General features: G+C 50.1%; 2 protein-coding genes across 6 annotated transcripts in view; one reads left to right on the top strand and one right to left on the bottom strand.

Moving 5' to 3' along the window:
* Positions 1-832: 832 nt before the first annotated feature.
* LOC105485146 (fibronectin type III domain containing 8) lies at positions 833-10,052 on the bottom strand. Its single transcript, XM_011747355.2, has 4 exons — positions 9,750-10,052; positions 4,160-4,535; positions 1,924-2,160; positions 833-1,285 (listed from the first exon to the last, which is right to left on the bottom strand). Exons 1-4 carry the CDS (start codon positions 9,956-9,958, stop codon positions 1,133-1,135), a joined length of 975 nt encoding a protein of 324 aa, XP_011745657.1. The 5' UTR covers positions 9,959-10,052; the 3' UTR covers positions 833-1,132.
* Positions 10,053-10,174: 122 nt separating this feature from the next.
* The window catches only part of LOC105485145 (RAD51 paralog D), a 29,746-nt gene continuing 23,194 nt past the window's right edge, over positions 10,175-16,726 (top strand). For 2 of the 5 annotated variants that reach the window (XR_011615624.1, XM_071082736.1), the window contains exons 1-5: positions 10,200-10,273; positions 11,569-11,808; positions 12,226-12,422; positions 12,783-12,844; positions 13,334-13,452. Coding sequence is in view for 4 of the 5 variants with exons in the window: in XM_071082736.1 (XP_070938837.1) it covers positions 10,236-10,273; positions 11,569-11,808; positions 12,226-12,422; positions 12,783-12,844; positions 13,334-13,452 (656 nt within the window). In the remaining variant the exon portion in view is untranslated. Of the gene's footprint in view, positions 10,274-11,568; positions 12,423-12,782; positions 12,845-13,333; positions 13,453-16,726 lie in introns of those variants that run through there. The other 3 variants (XM_071082737.1, XM_071082738.1, XM_011747354.3) reach the window with 3 other exon arrangements.

Below are 16,726 nucleotides of genomic sequence, written 5' to 3'. Positions count from 1 at the left end.
GGTATGGTTGATAACAGAGGATAGTTCTCTGCCACATGAGAACTTTCAAGTAATGAAAGGAATTCCCATCAGGACTCAGACCGCAGGCCGAGATCTTGCCCTGCATGCACCCTGCCTCCGCTTTCTCCTGCATCCCATGCTAAGCTGGGTCATGGTATGAACTACTCAGATAGGATTTCCAAACCATCCTTGTATAAACTGCTCAGAACTAGCATATGGCTCCTTCTTACCCTCCTCCACCCTTCGTGCTTTTGGGTTTTGCGCGTCACCTAGCTGCGGTGCTTGGCCTCCACCTTGCACATCTCTGCAGTGAGGCTACGTGAGAAGCGAACAAAGCTATCAGCCACTGAGCTCCTTGGTGTCAGGTGCTGGTCTGCTGTGCCCTCAGACTGTACCAGGCCTGGAAAGTTCTCAAGCCCCCAAACTTTTGATGAGGAAACACCACAAGAAGCTTAAATGATTAGCCCGCGCCCCCACATCCAGTAAGAGGAAGAGCTGGGATTAAACCAGACCCTTCCCCAAAGCTTATTGTGCACTTTGTACCACATCCCTTCCTCCAGAGCTCCAGCTAGTTTGACAGCTCATGGGCCACCACTTCTGTCCATGACAGCTATTTCTGTGTTTTTCTGGTGTAAGAGGCTTTTAGTCTTACAGCACCAGTCTCCCTGCCCCTGTCCCCCGCCCCACTGGGGAAGGGGTGATGGCAGCATCCTATTGCCTACCTGCCTGTTTTCCATCTCCCTACTCATGTAGAGTCCGTCCTGGTGGAAGCTAAGAGGTGGGTGACAGCCCATCTGAGGCTGTCTGCAGCATAAAGCAGATTTTAGGGTGCTAGATGGCCTGCAGTTCTTTAATGAGGGACCTGGACCCAGCCCAGATTTGTGGGAGGACGGAGTCTAGCAGCTGTGGGCAGTGGCTGAGCCTAGCATGGCCTGGCCTGGGATGTCTCCGGGTGAATGGGGCCCCTATCTATCTAGCCTTGGCCCCAGCCCAGGGGTGGGGTTCCCATACCACTCTGCCAGGCCCTTGGGCCTGCATGGTGCTGGTGGTACGGTAAGTCTCACAGTTCTGGTTCCTAAGGGCCCGGGGCCAAAGCTGAAAGTTGGTGAGGGGTGTCCTGGGGCCCTCCCTGTTAATAGGGAAATAGGTATTCCAGATCCTCCAGCCTCCGCATCTCCTCCAGCCCGATGGACACGATCTTTCGCTGGGGTTCCTTGCGCCGCACGGTGATCTGGATGGGGTTGTTCTCAGGAAAGCTGCTGAAGTCAGTGGCCAGGGTTGCAAACTGAAGTGAAACAAGAAAACCCTTCAGAATTCCTTCCGAGATCTGAGCCTGGCTCTCTATTACCTCCTTTTTTTTCTGTCTGCTAACTCAGACCTGTTTTAAACAGCCTTATCCAACCTAGCCATTGGTGCAGGAAACAGGTACAAAGATGCATGACTCAAGCCTGTGCCTCCTCAGTTATGGGATGTTTCCAACCAAAGGGCTGTCTCTACTCAGGCCTCTACACCTCTGTACCCCTACCCATACCCGGCTGTTCCCTTCTTCATCCCCCTTTAGCCTCTTGTCTTGCCTGTTTCTTTCAATGCCGTTGACTTCCCAGCCTACTCACAATTATTGGCACTGAGTTGCAGAGTCTAAAAACCAATGGCTTTGGAAGGGGAACATTATAGTGATGTTGAAAAATACGTTCGTTGAAAAATACGATGTTGAAAAATGCATTCCTAGTGGGCCCCAGAGTGGCTTAATCCGTAAACCTTTCAGAAGCATGCATCCTGGAATTGATGCTTCTTGACCCAGGCGGAAGGAAAGCTAGCCAGATGAGACATGTGGGTATAGGGGTGTTCCCAACCTCCAAAGCCCTGGTTCCCTGGTTTGGGACTTCTCTCCACCCCCAAGACCCCTCTTTTCCCAGGGCTCACTTTGTAGGGCTTGCACCACTTCCCCACCCCAGCTGTGTTGGCTGCACGGACAGTGAGGCAGTAACATGTGTTAGGCTTCAGCTCCATCAGCTTGACAGTGGTGCCCAAGATCTTGTTGAAGATCCATGGACGATTCTTTGCCTTGGGCAACTCATTCTCCTGTGTCTCGGCCGCCTCCTGTAACAGGACCTGGTAGAAACTGACCGGCTGCTTGCCCAAGGCGTAGGTCCAGGAAATCTAGGGTAAGAGAGAGCCCCAAGGCTTCCTCATATCTGTCCTGTCCTTCCTGTCCCCTCACCCTCCCAACTGGGGTCAGGATGTCCCACGCCCATCCCCTGCTCCTGCTGCGACCCAGGCAGGTCAGATGGAAGGTGCGAGGTACTGCAGCACTGAGTGTGGAAGCCCTGCCCCGCAGCATGTGCTACTCTCCTGGGCAGCCCCGCCCACTTTAGGGTGCACCCTCGTTCCATATTTCTTCTACACCGGGGTTCCCAACCCTTGGGTCATGGACTGATAGCAGATATCCTGTGCAGAACTGGATAGCACAGCAGGAGGAGATCGGTGGGCGAGCAAGCGAAGCTTCATCTACATTTACAGCTGCTTCCCACGGCTCACAGTACCACCTGAGCTCCGCCTCCTGTCAGATCAGCAGCGGCATTAGATTCTCACAGGCGAGTGAACCTATTGTGAATTGTATGGGAGGGATCTAAGCTGAATGCTCCTCATGAGAATCTAATACCTGATGATCTGTGACTGTCTCCCATCACCCCCAAATGGGACCCTCTTGTTGCAGGAAAACAAGCTCAGGGCTCCCACAGTTTCTACATTATGGTGAGTTGTATAATTATTTCATTATATATTACAATGTAATAATAATAGAAATAAAATACACAATAAATGTAATATGCTGAATCATCCTGAAACCATCCCCCCAACCTGATCCATGGAAAAATGATCTTCCATGAAACCAGCCCCTGGTGCCAAAAAGGTTGGGAACCCCTGTTCTAGACTCTGTCAGCTGAGAAGGACCTTAGAAATCTTCTTAACAACTAGTTCCAGAGAGGGCAAGTGACTGGTCCATCATCACACAGCAATTAAGTGACAGCCAGGGTTCAAACCCATAGCTCCAGAGCCCATACACTTTGTACTACAATGGTTGCTAAGCCTGGTTAAGCATCTCAGGGAGGTTTTATAACTGCAGATTTCTGGGCCTGCTGCCTCCTGTCTGGTTTCTCCTCCATCTAGGCCAGTGGTTGTCAAACTTGGTGTGCATTAGAATACCTTGGAGGACTTATTAAAAGATAGATTGCTGGCCTCCGCCCCAAAAGTTTCTGAGTCAGGAGGCCCAAATGTGATGGAGGGAGACGAGAATTTAAATTTCTAACAATTTGCTGAGCGATGCTGACACTGTCCATCTGGAGAGCCCTTTGAGAAACACTGCTCTGGGCCATCCAACAGTGGAATTCCAGGCATCTTCCCAAGATACAGCTCGAATTGCTTTCATCATCTGATGTGAAGCTTTGTACAAAGCTGTTCCCTGTTAGTTACAGAAAAATCTATACAGTATCCTAACAATGGAGTACTCTGGAAGATGACCCCAGACTAACATTCCCCGTCCTGACCCTGTCTTCATTTCCCATAGTGTAGGACGGTGTTGTTCGGCATGTGGCCTGCGGACTGGCAGCACCAGCATCCTCTGCGAATCTGTTACTAATGCAAATTATCAGGCTTCACCCCAGACCCTCTAGGGAGGAGGCCTAGGAATCCCGAGGAGCCTCACTTGAACCAGGTCCTCATCCAGGGCTTCTCATGCTTTCCTATTCCTACAGATCACCTGCCATCTTGTTCAAATTGAGATTTCCTCCCATACTTTCCTATGAGCTTTTGCTAGGGTCCGCCCCTCCAGGGAATGCTTTCCCTCCTCCACCTCTAGATGTTTACATGCTACCTCTGCTTCCCAGTTCAGATGTTACCAAAAGCCACCAGGCTTATTTCTGCATCTGGAAGTAATATATCTTTCCTCTGAAATCCTAGTGGCACTTCGCCTGAACTTTTCCTACAGCACTGAACGCTTTCTGTCTTGCACTGGAGTTTTTACAGACACGTCCTCTCCCTTCCTAAACCATGAACTTGAGGTCGAGATGCAGGTGGCAGGCACCTTCTCACTACCTATGGAGCTCAGCTCAGTGCCTGGCACAATAAGCCTCTGCTGAACGCATGAGCAAGGGAAACGCACCACAGCTGTGGAATTGCTGACAGTGTGCTCGAAGATGAAGGGCGTGTCCGGCAGGTCCACAACCACAGAAGATTCCGAGTGCGTTGAGGAGGTTTCTGTCTCCAGCTCAGGGTTGTCAAGGTCCAGCAGGCCCCTCGTGGCCATTTGGCACTTAGATGGGCATGGGCAGGGGCCGAGGGCCAGGTCCTCCTTTTCTGTATTCTTGGCCATCGGGGAGAAGCTGAGTTTGTTCAGCTCCCCCTCCAGCATCCCTGCAAAGAAGCTGCTGTTGGGCTGGGTCACAGCTAATTTGATGGGGTTCAGCAAGGTGGATGAGAAGGCAGAGATGCTGGTATCATCAGAGCTGCAATCTGAATCATCCACTGGCATCGGCTTCCTGGAGCAAGAGGGGAGACAGGTGAGTCAGATGAAGGAGGCCACCCCAGCCCATTCCACCTGAAGGCTCCTGAGGACAGCCCTTGGGCCTGACTTACCAGCATGTCCAGCCACTTGCAAACAGCTTGGAACAGCCTCATTGCTCTATAGCATTGCATTAGAGTCACCAGGGCACTTACTAAAAATGCGGACTTTTAGTCTCTGGTCCCCAGTTAGCATGGGACTAGGGAATCTGCATCTTTAATAAGATTCTGACTGGGCACGCCGGCTCACGCCTATAATCTCAGCACTTTGGGAGGCCAAGGCGGACGGATTACTTGAGGTCAGGAGTTAGAGACCAGCCTGGCCAACGTGGTGAAACCCTGTCTCCACTAAAAACACAAAAATTAGCTGAGTGTGGTGGTGGACGCCTGTAATCCCAGCTACTTGGGAGTCTGAGGCAGGAGAATTGCTTGAACCCGGGGGGCGGAAGTTGCAGTGAGCCGAGATCGCACCACTGCACTCCAGCCTGGGCGACAGAGGGAAACTCCGTCTCAAAAAAAAAAAAAAAAAAAAAAAAAAAATCCTTAGAAAATCACAATTTAAAAAACATGCTAAAATGGCAAGTCCTCCCTCCAAATGCGGTGCAAATGCCCCAGGGAATAACCACAAAGATCTACTGGCCTATGGAAGTAATACATTCAATTTCATTAATATTTATTTACTATTGTTTAAATTTTAATGGAATTACTAATATTTACTTACATTTTAGTAGCATTTAATAATATCTATTCATATCTAGCATGTAAAATTAACAGGAATACAAATACACATATGGGCCAGGTGCAAAATCTCAGCACTTTGGGAGGCCATGGCGGGTGTATTACCTGACGTCAGGAGTTCAAGACCAGCCTGGCCAACATGGTGAAACCTTGTCTCTACTAAAAATACAAAAAATTAGCTGGGCATGGTGGTGGGTGCCTGTAATTCCAGCTACTTGGAAGGCTGAGGCAGGAGGATCGCTTGAGCCCGCTAGGTGGAGGGTGCAGTGAGCCGAGATCGTGCCACTGCACTCCAGCCTGGGCAATAGAGCAAGACCCCGTCTCAGAAATAAATAAAATAAAACAAATGTACATATGTTGGGGTGGATGCTCAAAAACTTGTTTCTTCCATTCTGAATTTTTAAAAATTATGAAGTATTTTAAACTTATACAAAAATATCAAGAATATTATATTAAACCTCCATTTACTCCTTATCTAGCTTTATTTTAAATTGTGTATTTATTAGTCAATGTGCGACTCTATAGGTTTCTTACACATTTGTTATCTCTAGATAAGATCTATTATTTTTCACGTTTGTAGACGTCGTATAAATAAAAGATATTATTCAGCACATATCCATCTGCAACTTGCTTTTTTCACTCGACTTTGTGCTGACATTCATCTATAGTGATACATGTAGCTCTGGTTCAGTCATTTTTACTGTTATATGATTTGCCATTACACGGATACTTGTTTTTGTTTTGTTTTTTTGAGACAGGGTCTCCCTCTGCTGCCCAGGCTGGAGTGCAGTGGCGCAAACTCCTAGGCTCAAGCCATCCACCCACCTTATCCTGAGTAGCTGGGACTACAGGTGCACATCACCATGTCTAGCTAGTTTTCGTACTTTTCTGTAGACGCAGGGTTTTGCCATGTTGCCCAGGCTGATTTCGAACTCCTGGGTTCAAGTGATCCTCCCAAAGTGCTTGGATTATAGGTATCAGCCACTTTGCCCGGCCTATATGGATATTTGTTTTGTTATCAATTTTTTGCTATTACAAAGAAAAACCTTGTACATGATCCCCATCACTTAATATTTTTTTTCTGTTTTTACTCTCTTTGTTTGTTTGTTTGTTTGTTTGTTTGTTTTTGAGTCGGATTCTTGCTCTGTTGCCCAGGCTGGAGTGCGCTGGTGTGACCTCGACTCACTGCAACCTCTGCCTCCCTGGCTTAAGCGATTCTCCTGCCTCAGCCTTCCGAGTATCTGGGATTACAGGCCCATGCTGCCACATCTGGCCAACTTTTGTATTTTTAGTAGAGATGGGTTTTACCATGTTGGCTAGGCTGGTCTCAAACTCCTGACCTCAGGTGATTTGCCCACCTCAGCCTCCCAAAGTGCTGGGATTACAGGCATGAGCCACGGCCCCCAGACAAATAAAAAAAAACAATATTTTTTTAACTGATGAAGAATACCAAGCCAAAAAGTTTGGCTTTCAAATCTTTTTTTTTTTACCTTTACCCAGAGTAAAATACACTTTCCATGGTAACTTAGTACGGGTATATATACATCTATAACTAAAACAAACATTTTGCAGACCAATACTTACTCTGTGTGCAATGGGCTCTGGAATTTCCAATTATATTATAGTTTATTTATTTATTTGTTTGTTTTTGGGACGGAGTCTCACTCTGTCGGCCAGGCTGGAGTGCAGTGGTGTGATCTCAGCTCACTGCAACCTCCCCTCCTGGGTTTGAGCGATTCTTCTGCCTCAGCCTCTCAGGTAGCTGGGACTACAGGTGCGACCACCATGCCCAGCTAATTTTTGTATTTTTAGTAGAGAAGGGGTTTCATCATGTTGGCCAGGATGGTCTTGATCTCTTGATCTCGTGGTCCACCTGCCTTGGGCTTCGAAAGCGCTGGGATTACAGGCGTGAGCCACTGCACCTGGCCAGTTTAGTTTTATCATAGTGGTCTTCACCAACTAGAAGGACTTCTTGACCCATTAATAGGTCACAATCCAGTTTGTGGATCCCTTACTCCCAGCCAGCCTCCCATGTCTTGGTTGATGAATGGGCCAAGTTTTTACTCCCCAAGTTCCAGCCTCATCAGCCTCCTTCTGGGAAATCCTGATTAGCCCAGATGGACATTTGGACAAGGGATAGCACAGGACAATCCTATGCTAGCCCTTGGTGGACATTTGGAATAAATGATTCCCCCACCAAGGTCTTTTGTAGACTGAAGAGTCTGGGTATTAGGCTGCTAGGCACTGGCTACATGCTGAACATCTCCTCCTCCTGATGTTCACAATAGCTCTGCTGGATGGGTGTTAGCCCCATTTGGCAAACGAGAGGTTGAAGGTCCCTGATCGATTTTTTTTTTTTTTAAATACAGAGTCTTGCTCTGTCTCCCAAACCCGTGGCTGGAGTGCAATGGCACAGTCTTGGCTCACTGCAACCTCTACCTCCCAGGTTCAAAGGATTCTCCTGCCTCAGCCTCTCGAGTAGCTGGGACTACAGGCGCGTGCCACCACGCCCAGCTAATTTTTGTATTTTTAGTAGAGACGAGGTTTCATCACGTTGGCCAGGCTGGTCTCAAACGCCTGACTTCACCGCCCGCCTCAGCCTCTCAAAGTGCTGGGTTTACAGGTGTGAGCCACCCCATCTGGCCTCTGATCTTAACTAACTTGTCTAAGACCATAAATCTCTAAGTGGCAGAACTTGGATTTGAATTTGGGCTTCCAGCCCAAGATTCCCAGTATACCATGAAGTTTCCTACAAGTACCCATCACTTTAGCCACACCTGCTCGCTTATGGGCACTTTCAGGAATGGACACCACAGCCCTCTCATAGAATCAAGACCAGCTATGTAGTTTGTGGGGCCCAGTGCAAACTGAAGTACATTGAGCCCCTTATTCAAAGATTATGAATTTGAAGATAGTAACAGCAAAGCGTTAAACTAAGCACAAGCCCCTTGTAAGTGCAGGGCCATGTGGCCATAGGTCTGCACAGGTCACCCACCCATAAAAATACCCTGCATGAGGCCGGGCGCGATGGCTCACGCCTGTAATCCCAGCACTTTGGGAGGCCAAGGCGGGTGGATCATGAGGTCAGGAGATCGAGACCATCCTGGCTAACACGGTGAAACCTCGTCTCTACTAAAAATACAAAAAATTAGCCAGGCGTGTGGTGGGCGCCTGTAATCCCAGCTGCTCGGGAGGCTGAGGCTGGAGAATGGCGTGAACCCAGGAGACGGAGCTTGCAGTGAGCTGAGACCGCGCCACTGCACTCCAGCCTGGGCGACAGAGCGAGACTCCGTGTTGAAAAAAAAAAAATACCCTGCATGTAATTCCCCCAGCCCATATCACCCTGCACCACCACCCCTTCACTGGCTAACTCCTTTCTTTCCTTGGAGACTCAGCTCAAATATCACTTCCTTCAAGAAGCCTCCCTCAACTGCACCCAGTCTCAAGCTATACTAAGTGCCTCTGGTCCCTCAAGGCATCCTGTCCTGGCACTTACCAGACTATGCTGTATCATTCTCGTTATTGCATGATCCCCGTCCTTTCAACCCTGACCTCCATATACCAGTCTGGGAGCTCCTTAAAGGCAGGGACTGTGCTTTCCAGCTGTACGTTCCCAGAACTTCAACACTGGGCCAGACACCTTGCAGGTGCTCAAAGAGTTTTGTGGAATGAAGTAGAGGAAACCCAGACTTGGTGAGGAGGAACAGCAAAACCCAATCCGAAGGAAGGCAGGCTACTGGGGAACAGTCAGGTAGATGAAGTTACCAAACAGGGAGGGTTGAGGAAGAGGAGCCATGGGGGTGTTGGGGGTTTGGTGATGGTGAGGACCACAGCCAGACAAGGCAGGACAACGAGCACTGTCAATAAAACTGACTAATCCAGGAAGGCCTCCTGGAGTGGGAGCGCCATATGCCTCCAAGAAGTGATTTGGGGCTTAGGAATACATAAATAGATCCAACCTGCTCACACACTCTTCTCTGGGAGTCAAGGAACTGGATTGTGACAAGTCATGGAAGTACAGCTTCTTTAAGTCTCTCTGCCCAGCCCCCAGCTCCAGCCTTTCTTAGAAACTATAGGCACGGTGGCTCACACCTACAACACTGTGGGAAGCTGAGGCGGGAGGATTGCTTGAGCCCAGAAGTTCAAGACCAGCCTGGGCAACATGGTGAAACCCTGTTTCCACAATAAAAAAAAAAAAAAAAAAAAAAAAAAGAAAATGAAAATTAGCCAGGTGTGGTGGTGGCGCATAAATAGTCCCAGTTACTTGGGAGGCTGAGGTGGGAGGATCACTTGAGCTCAAGAAGTCAAGGCTGCAGTGAGCTGAGATTGCACTGCTGCACTCCAGCCTGGGTGACAAAGCAAGACCCTGTAAAAAAAAAGAAGAAAAGAAAAAGAAAGAGAGAGAGAGAGAGAGAGAGAGAGAGAGAGAGGAAAGGACCAGATTTGTGTCTTACGGTAGGTTGATGGTATCATCCTCCAAGAAGTTGACCAAATTGCCCTTTGAGGAAAGTGGGAGTCCTTTGGTAGTGACGGTCCGGTTCATAGACTTGGGGTTTGGAAAGGGTTTTGGCAGTTGGTCGAGGGCATTCATCATGTTGAAGTTTTCTTTCTTCAGTACAGCCTCCTCCCCATCTCCCACTTGATGGAGTGCCTCTGATGCCATCTGGTTTGTTTGGGATGACAGCCGTCACTGTGCAGGACAACCCAGCTGACCAGAAGCAGAGAGAAACTGTGGTGGCAATGGCCCACCTTTAGTCTGGGCAGGATGCGGGTGCAACGAGCTGACTTCATAATCATCACAGAGTGTAACAATTATGGGCCAGCCTCCCCCCTTGATTTGAGGCCACTGCTGTCCCGCTAGCTATGTGGCTGGCCAGACCAAGGGCCAATGTGACTGAGAAGCAGCATCATGAGAGGGGTAAAACCAAGGAACAGACTGCATGAGCCCTTGGGCCCCTTCCAGCTCTAATACTCCATGGTGAGAGCAGCCCTGCCCTTCTCTGAAGATCTCAAAATGCCTGACACCTGTGCCCTTCAGCACTGCCCTGCGAAGGAGAAGAAGGATGGTGACAGACGGGCACGGGATGTAGAGGATGGCGGTGTGGCCCTGAGAGATAGGCAGTATTAGAAAGTGTCTGTGGGGGGGGAAACTTTGTCCGTAGATGCCAAGGCTCTCTATCCTGAAACCACAGGCGGCAGATTCCACTGTGCCCAGTAGGTTGGGGAAAGGGAAAGCCCAGAAGGTTTATAGGGGTTCATGGCTCACATATGATCAGACTTCACTGCTAGAATTCTAAATGTGCTACACCGACACTCCCAATACCTTCCTGTGTGGAGGGACAATGGTGGTTGTTGCAGCAGAATACAGAGATAGGCCACACCTGATCTCTGCTCTCAGAGAAACCACGTTACAGTAGGAAAACATGTACACAGCTTCATGGGTGGGGAGGGGAGCTGTTAGAAAGCACTGGCTCTGCAGTCAGACGTGGATGTGAAGTCCAGCCCTGTGCTGCCTAGCTGGGTGACCTTGGGCAAGTGACTTAACCTCACCGAACCTCAGTTTCTTCATTGGTGAAACAGGGATAAAAAATAGCGCCTCCCTCACAGGTTTGTGATGAGATAACCATGTACAGTTCTATTTCTTCCTGTGGATGAGGCAAAGAACATTTAAAAATGCCAAATTATGCCGGGCGCGGTGGCTCAAGCCTGTAATCCCAGCACTTTGGGAGGCCAAGACGGGCGGATCACGAGGTCAGGAGATCAAGACCATCCTGGCTAACATGGTGAAACCCCGTCTCCACTAAAAAAATACAAAAAACTAGCCGCTTGAGGTGGGGCGCCTGTAGTCCCAACTACTCGGGAGGCTGAGGCAGGAGAATGGCGTAAACCCGGGAGGCGGAGCTTGCAGTGAGCTGAGATCCGGCCACTGCACTCCAGCCTAGGCGACAGAGGGAGACTCCGTCTCAAAAAAAAAAAAAAAAAAAAAAAAAAAAGCCAAATTATGTATTTTTGTGTGTGTTCTATATAACTAAGGTTTTCTGCCTTAAAAAAAAAATAAATAAATAAATAATAAATAAAGGCCAGGCACGGTGGCTCACACCTGTAATCCCTGCACTTTCGGAGACGAACGCAGGAGGACTGTTTGAGCCCAGGAGTTCGAGACCTGCCTGGGCAATACGGTGAAACCCCATTTTGTAGAGGTGAAACCTCTACAAAAAAAATACAAAAATTAGCTGGGCAATGTGGCGCCTGACTGTAGTCCCAGCTACTCAGGAGGCTGAGACAAGAGGATCGCTTGAACCCAGGAGGTCGAGGCTGCAATGAACTGAGATCTCACCAGGGCACTCCAGCCTGGGCGGCCGACCAAGACCCTGTATCAACCAAAACAAAACAAACTTTTGAAAAACAGACGCAGGTGTCCCTGGGTGCTTTGCTGCTTCTTGGCACCTGTCGTATAATCTGTAATGATGTGATTTCTGTGATTCCTTTTCATTGTCTGTCCCTCGCTCACAGGTAAGCTCCCTGGGGGTAAAGGCGGGTCGTCTTGGGTCGCATTTTGTCCCCAGCCTTTGGAACGGAAATTGGCACACAGAAGGCTCTTTAGAAGGCCGGTGTGTGTGCTGCGTTAGAAAGTAGAGGCCGGATGCGGCCGTGGGTGGCGTGTTGAGCGCAGAGCGGGTCGTGGGCGGTGGAGAGTGGCGCGCCGCGGGCTGGGTGTAGGGGGCGCAGCGGCTCTGCCCCACGCGGCCCGCAGATGGCGCTGCAGGCCAGGTCCTCGCCGCGCGCCAGCCTGGAACCCGGAAGCGGCAGCGCGGCGCGACCGGGCTGGCGGGCTCTGGGAGCGGGAATCCCGGCGGATCCCGGGAGGGCCGATAACCCCCAGCCCTACCCTTGGTGCCGCCTCCTCCTCCCTCCTTCCTCCTCCTGCAGCCAGCGCGCCTGTGTCCCCTCTAGGAAGGGGTGGAAGAGGGGCGTCTGGAGAGGACCCCGCGAATGCCCACGTGACTGGCAGTCCTCCTTGGGGCTCTTCCAGCCTGCAGGGAACATGGGCGTACTCAGAGTCGGACTGTGCCCTGGCCTCACCCAGGAGATGATCCAACTTCTCAGGAGCCGCAGGATCAAGACAGGTGACCGGGTGTGCGCGTGCCAGAGAGCCGCGCGGGCCGCGCACAGCCTGGGCAGGCCCCGAGGGCTGGCACCCTGCCCTGGCATATTTGCAGGGAGCTTCTCCTCCATTCCTAGAGGGCCACGCTTCTGGAGAGGCTCAGGAATGGTGGGCGTGGGGAGCCAAGCTCTAAAGCAGGGTGGAGGATTCCTATTGTGTGCAGGGCACCGCGCCGGCTCTTGCAGCTTTGTGATTTCACACTGGCCTCCTGAGAAGGCCTGCTGAGAGGTAGAATTGACACCCCATTTGACAGATGAGGAAGAACCAAGTGTGGGAGGGCCCCGGCCTCTCTGCCAATCCGCTATACGTGTTTTGTTTTCAGTGGTGGACCTGGTTTCTGCAGACCTGGAGGAGGTAGCTCAGAAATGCGGCTTGTCTTACAAGGTGAGCTCCGTATCTATCTCCACACTCCAAACCTGAGTGTCTTTAAAAGTCCATCGCAAGCCAGCTGGGCGCGGTGGCTCACTTCTGTAATCCCAGCATTTTGGGAGGCCGAGGCGGGCGGGCCACTTGAAGTCAGAAGTCAGGAGCTTCAGACCATCCTGGCCAACATGGTGAAACCCCGTCTCCACTAAAAATACAAAAATTAGCTGGGTGTGGTGGCGGGCGCCTACAATCCCAGCTACTCGGGAGGCTGAGGAAAGAGAATGGTTTGAGCCCAGGAGGCAGAGGTTGCAGTGAGCCGAGATCATGCTACTGCACTCCAGTCTGGGCGACAGAGTGAGACTCTGTCTAAAACAACAACAACAAAAGTCTATCTCACGCCAAAGGGAGCAGAGGGGTCTCAGATATTGAGAAGTGGGGTGAATGAGACCCTGGGATGCCAGCTTCTATGGGCAATTCTTTGCTGAGCAGTCTGGGCCCCTTTGGCAGGCCCTGGTTGCCCTGAGGCGGGTGCTGCTGGCTCAGTTCTCAGCTTTCCCCTTGAATGGCGCTGATCTCTATGAGGAACTGAAGACCTCCACTGCCATCCTGTCCACCGGCATTGGCAGGTTTGTATGTGTACTTGGGGAAGAAGGAGAGAGGCAGGAAGATGGGGCTGCCTCTCAGCTCTGCTTTTGATGCTTGAGTAGACAGGAGTTTTTTTTTTTTTAAGCAATAATGGATGGGAAGGAAAGGGGTCAGGACTTCTGAGTTCTTATCCTATAACAGGGTTATGGGTTTCTCAGCCTTGGCACTTGATATTTAGGGGCAGGTAATTATTTGTTGGGGGTTGGAGGCTGTCCTGTGCATTGTAGGATGTGTAGCAGCATCCCTGGCCTCTGCCCACTAGATGCTAGTAGCACCACCCTTGTTCCAGTTGTGACCATCAAAAATGTCTCCCGACATGGCTAAATGTCCCCTGGGAGGCACAACTACCTCTGGTTGAGAAGCACTTTCCTATCACACAAGATGTCAGTATCTCATTATTTTCACCATCTTCTCTGGCCCTAATTCTTGTTTTACTTAAGGATATGGCAAGAGAGAACATTTATTGAGTGCCTACTATGTGCAGGCATTGCCTGTATGTTCTAGGTAATCTCTTCAGTGACTCTGCCAGTTAGAGATTATTAACCTTAGTTGACTTTAACCTAAGAGGAGCAAGTGGCAAAGGTGAGGCTCAAGCCCGGGAGTATGTGGCCCAGAACTTGGTTCCTTCACCACATCTGCAGCAGTAGGGAACAGGAGAGTTCAGATAAAGGAGGAGTTGCAGGCTGGGTGCAGTGCTCATGCCTGTAATCCCAGCACTTTGGGAGGCTGAGGTGGCAGATCACTGGAGGCCAGGAGTTTGAGACCTGCCTGGCCTGCCTGCCTGCCCAAAATGATGAAATCCTGTCTCTACTAAAAATACAAAAATTAGTCAGGCGTGGTGGCAGGCACCTGTAGTCCCAGCTACTTGGGAGGCTGCGGCAGGAGAATCGCTTGAATCTGGGAGGTGGAGGTTGCAGAAAGCTGAGATCACACCACTGCACTCCAGCCTTGGTGACAGAGCGAGACTCTGTCTCAAAAAAAAAGGAGCAGTTATATTCTGCCACGTTGTTTGGTGGGTTGGGGAAGAGTTGCAAAGACGACAGACGTTTGCTGACCAAGTGAGTCTTGACCTTTTTCCTGGTGCATTTGTTCAGAAATTGATGAATAATTGCCACCACAAACGTCTTTGGATTGGTTTGGCCCTTTCTGTTTCCTTAACACATTCTCTTGGCAGGGTTCATGCAGCATGGTGCTTGCTTTCCCTGGTTGGGGGTCTGAGTCTGTGATCCATCAAGCACTGGCTAAGGGCCTGCTGGGTGCTTGGTACGGGCAGATGATACACACGAATGAGGCAAGGCCCCTGCCCTTAAGGCCTCTAGTTGGGTGTAGGGGAAAAGCAAGTGAATACAAGAGAGGTGTAAGCACCGAAGGAGGCAGCAGTGAGGAGGAAGTGGTGAACAGGAAGCCGATTGGCCTTGGGCTTAGGGAGTTTATAAATCCAACAGATATGGAGGGCGCACTCAAATGGTAAGCTGGGAGGATTGCAGCTGCCTCAGGTCCCTGCAGGGTGATTGTGGAGTGGGTTCAGGAATGCTCTGAAGAAGGCAGAACTTGGGCATGGAGGAACAGATGGACTTTTGCTGAATGCTTTCTATGAACAAGGCACTGCACTGAGCACTTCACGGTACATTATTTCATTTATTCATCATAACCACCAATGAACATGTTACTGTTTAAATCATCATTCTAAGCTGGGCGAGGTGGCTCACGCCTTTAATCCCAGCGCTTTGGGAGGCAGAGGCAGGCGGATGACGAGTTCAGGAGATCGAGACCATCCTGGCTAACATAGTGAAACCCCGTCTCTATTAAAAATACAAAAAATTAGCCGGGCGTGGTGGTGGGCGCGTGTAGTCCCAGCTACTCGGGAGGCTGAGGCAGGAGAATGTCATGAACCCTGGAGGTGGAGCTTGCAGTGAGCCGAGATTGCACCACGGCACTCCAGCCTGGGTAACAGAGCAAGACTCTGTCTCAAAAAAAAAAAAAAAAAAAAAAAAAAAAAAAATTAATAAATAAATCATCATTCTAAAGGCAAAGAAATTGGGACTCAGGTTAAATGAGTTGCTCAAGATCGTGCAGTTAGCAAACGGCAGACCAGTTATTTAAGGTCATGCCTGTCACACTCCTAAGTCTAAGAATGCGGCTCTTAACTCATCTGCCGGGCTGCCTCCCTGGAGGCGGGAGGCCATTGTGAAAGCAGGGTTATAGGCAGTGGGGTAGAGGTGTGCAGGGTGGAAGGGTGGCAGAGGCCAAGCAGGGCCCTGGCAGTGCTGGCCCGGGGTGTGTGAGTCCAATCTAGGACCTGTTGGTCCTAGTGGGAGACCTGTTGAAGAGGAACTGTGACAAGGCCTACTACCAGGAGGAATATATTATGAAGAATCAAAGCTGACTCACCAGGTTTCTAGCCCCTCCCCTCCCCTCCCCTCCGCTCCCCTCCCCTCCCCTCTCTTTCCTTCCTGACTGAGTTTCACTCTGTCACCAGGCTGGAGTACAGTGACGCGATCTCAGCTTACTGCAACCTCCACCTCCCAGGTTCAAGTGATTCTCCTGCCTCAGCCTCCCGAGTAGCTGGGACGACAGGTGCATGCCACCACACCCAGCTAATTTTTTGTATTTTTAGTAGTGATTGGCTTTCGCCATGTTGGCCAGGATGGTCTCGATCTTCTGACCTCGTGATCTGCCCGCCTTGGCCTCTCAAAGTGCTAGGATTACAGGCGTGAGCTACCGTGCCCGGTCTCTAGCCTTTCTAACGATGTGCTATGGACAGTTAATGGTGTAACTTTAAAACTTGGGAGGAGGGGAGTTCTGTAGTCAAAAGTTTGAGAAATGCCTGACTAATCCAAATTAAAAAGGTTTCTCTGTTGTAGGCTGCCTCAGAGCCTTTAGTGCTGAGGTGCAGTGATTCCTTACAGGGTGTTATAGCGTGTAATGTACCTTGGGAAAAGCTATGTTGATGAGGGAGATTGATTATTCCTTACAGGCCAGAGCTAGGTCTGTTCATCCCAGAGTCCCCTCATTTTAGAATAAGACTCAGGAAGTATGAGGCATTGAGGTGGTGTGTGAATGGATGACTGAAAGAATGGCTAAAAGGCAGTTCAGAGGGAAAGGCAGAGGATAAGTCCCAGAAAACCTGTATTCTAGTCAGTGGTAAAACCCAGGTGTACTTCTCCTTTACAGGGCAAGACAGGGGTCTCTCCCTATTGACATGCCGAGTTAGAGGTGATAGGGACATATTGGTAGGAAGTTCCTCTGGGCAGT

Source organism: Macaca nemestrina, chromosome 17 (assembly GCF_043159975.1).
Source record: "Macaca nemestrina isolate mMacNem1 chromosome 17, mMacNem.hap1, whole genome shotgun sequence".
NCBI classification, from domain to species: Eukaryota; Metazoa; Chordata; class Mammalia; order Primates; family Cercopithecidae; genus Macaca; species Macaca nemestrina.
This window is presented reverse-complemented; position numbering and strand designations above follow the sequence as displayed.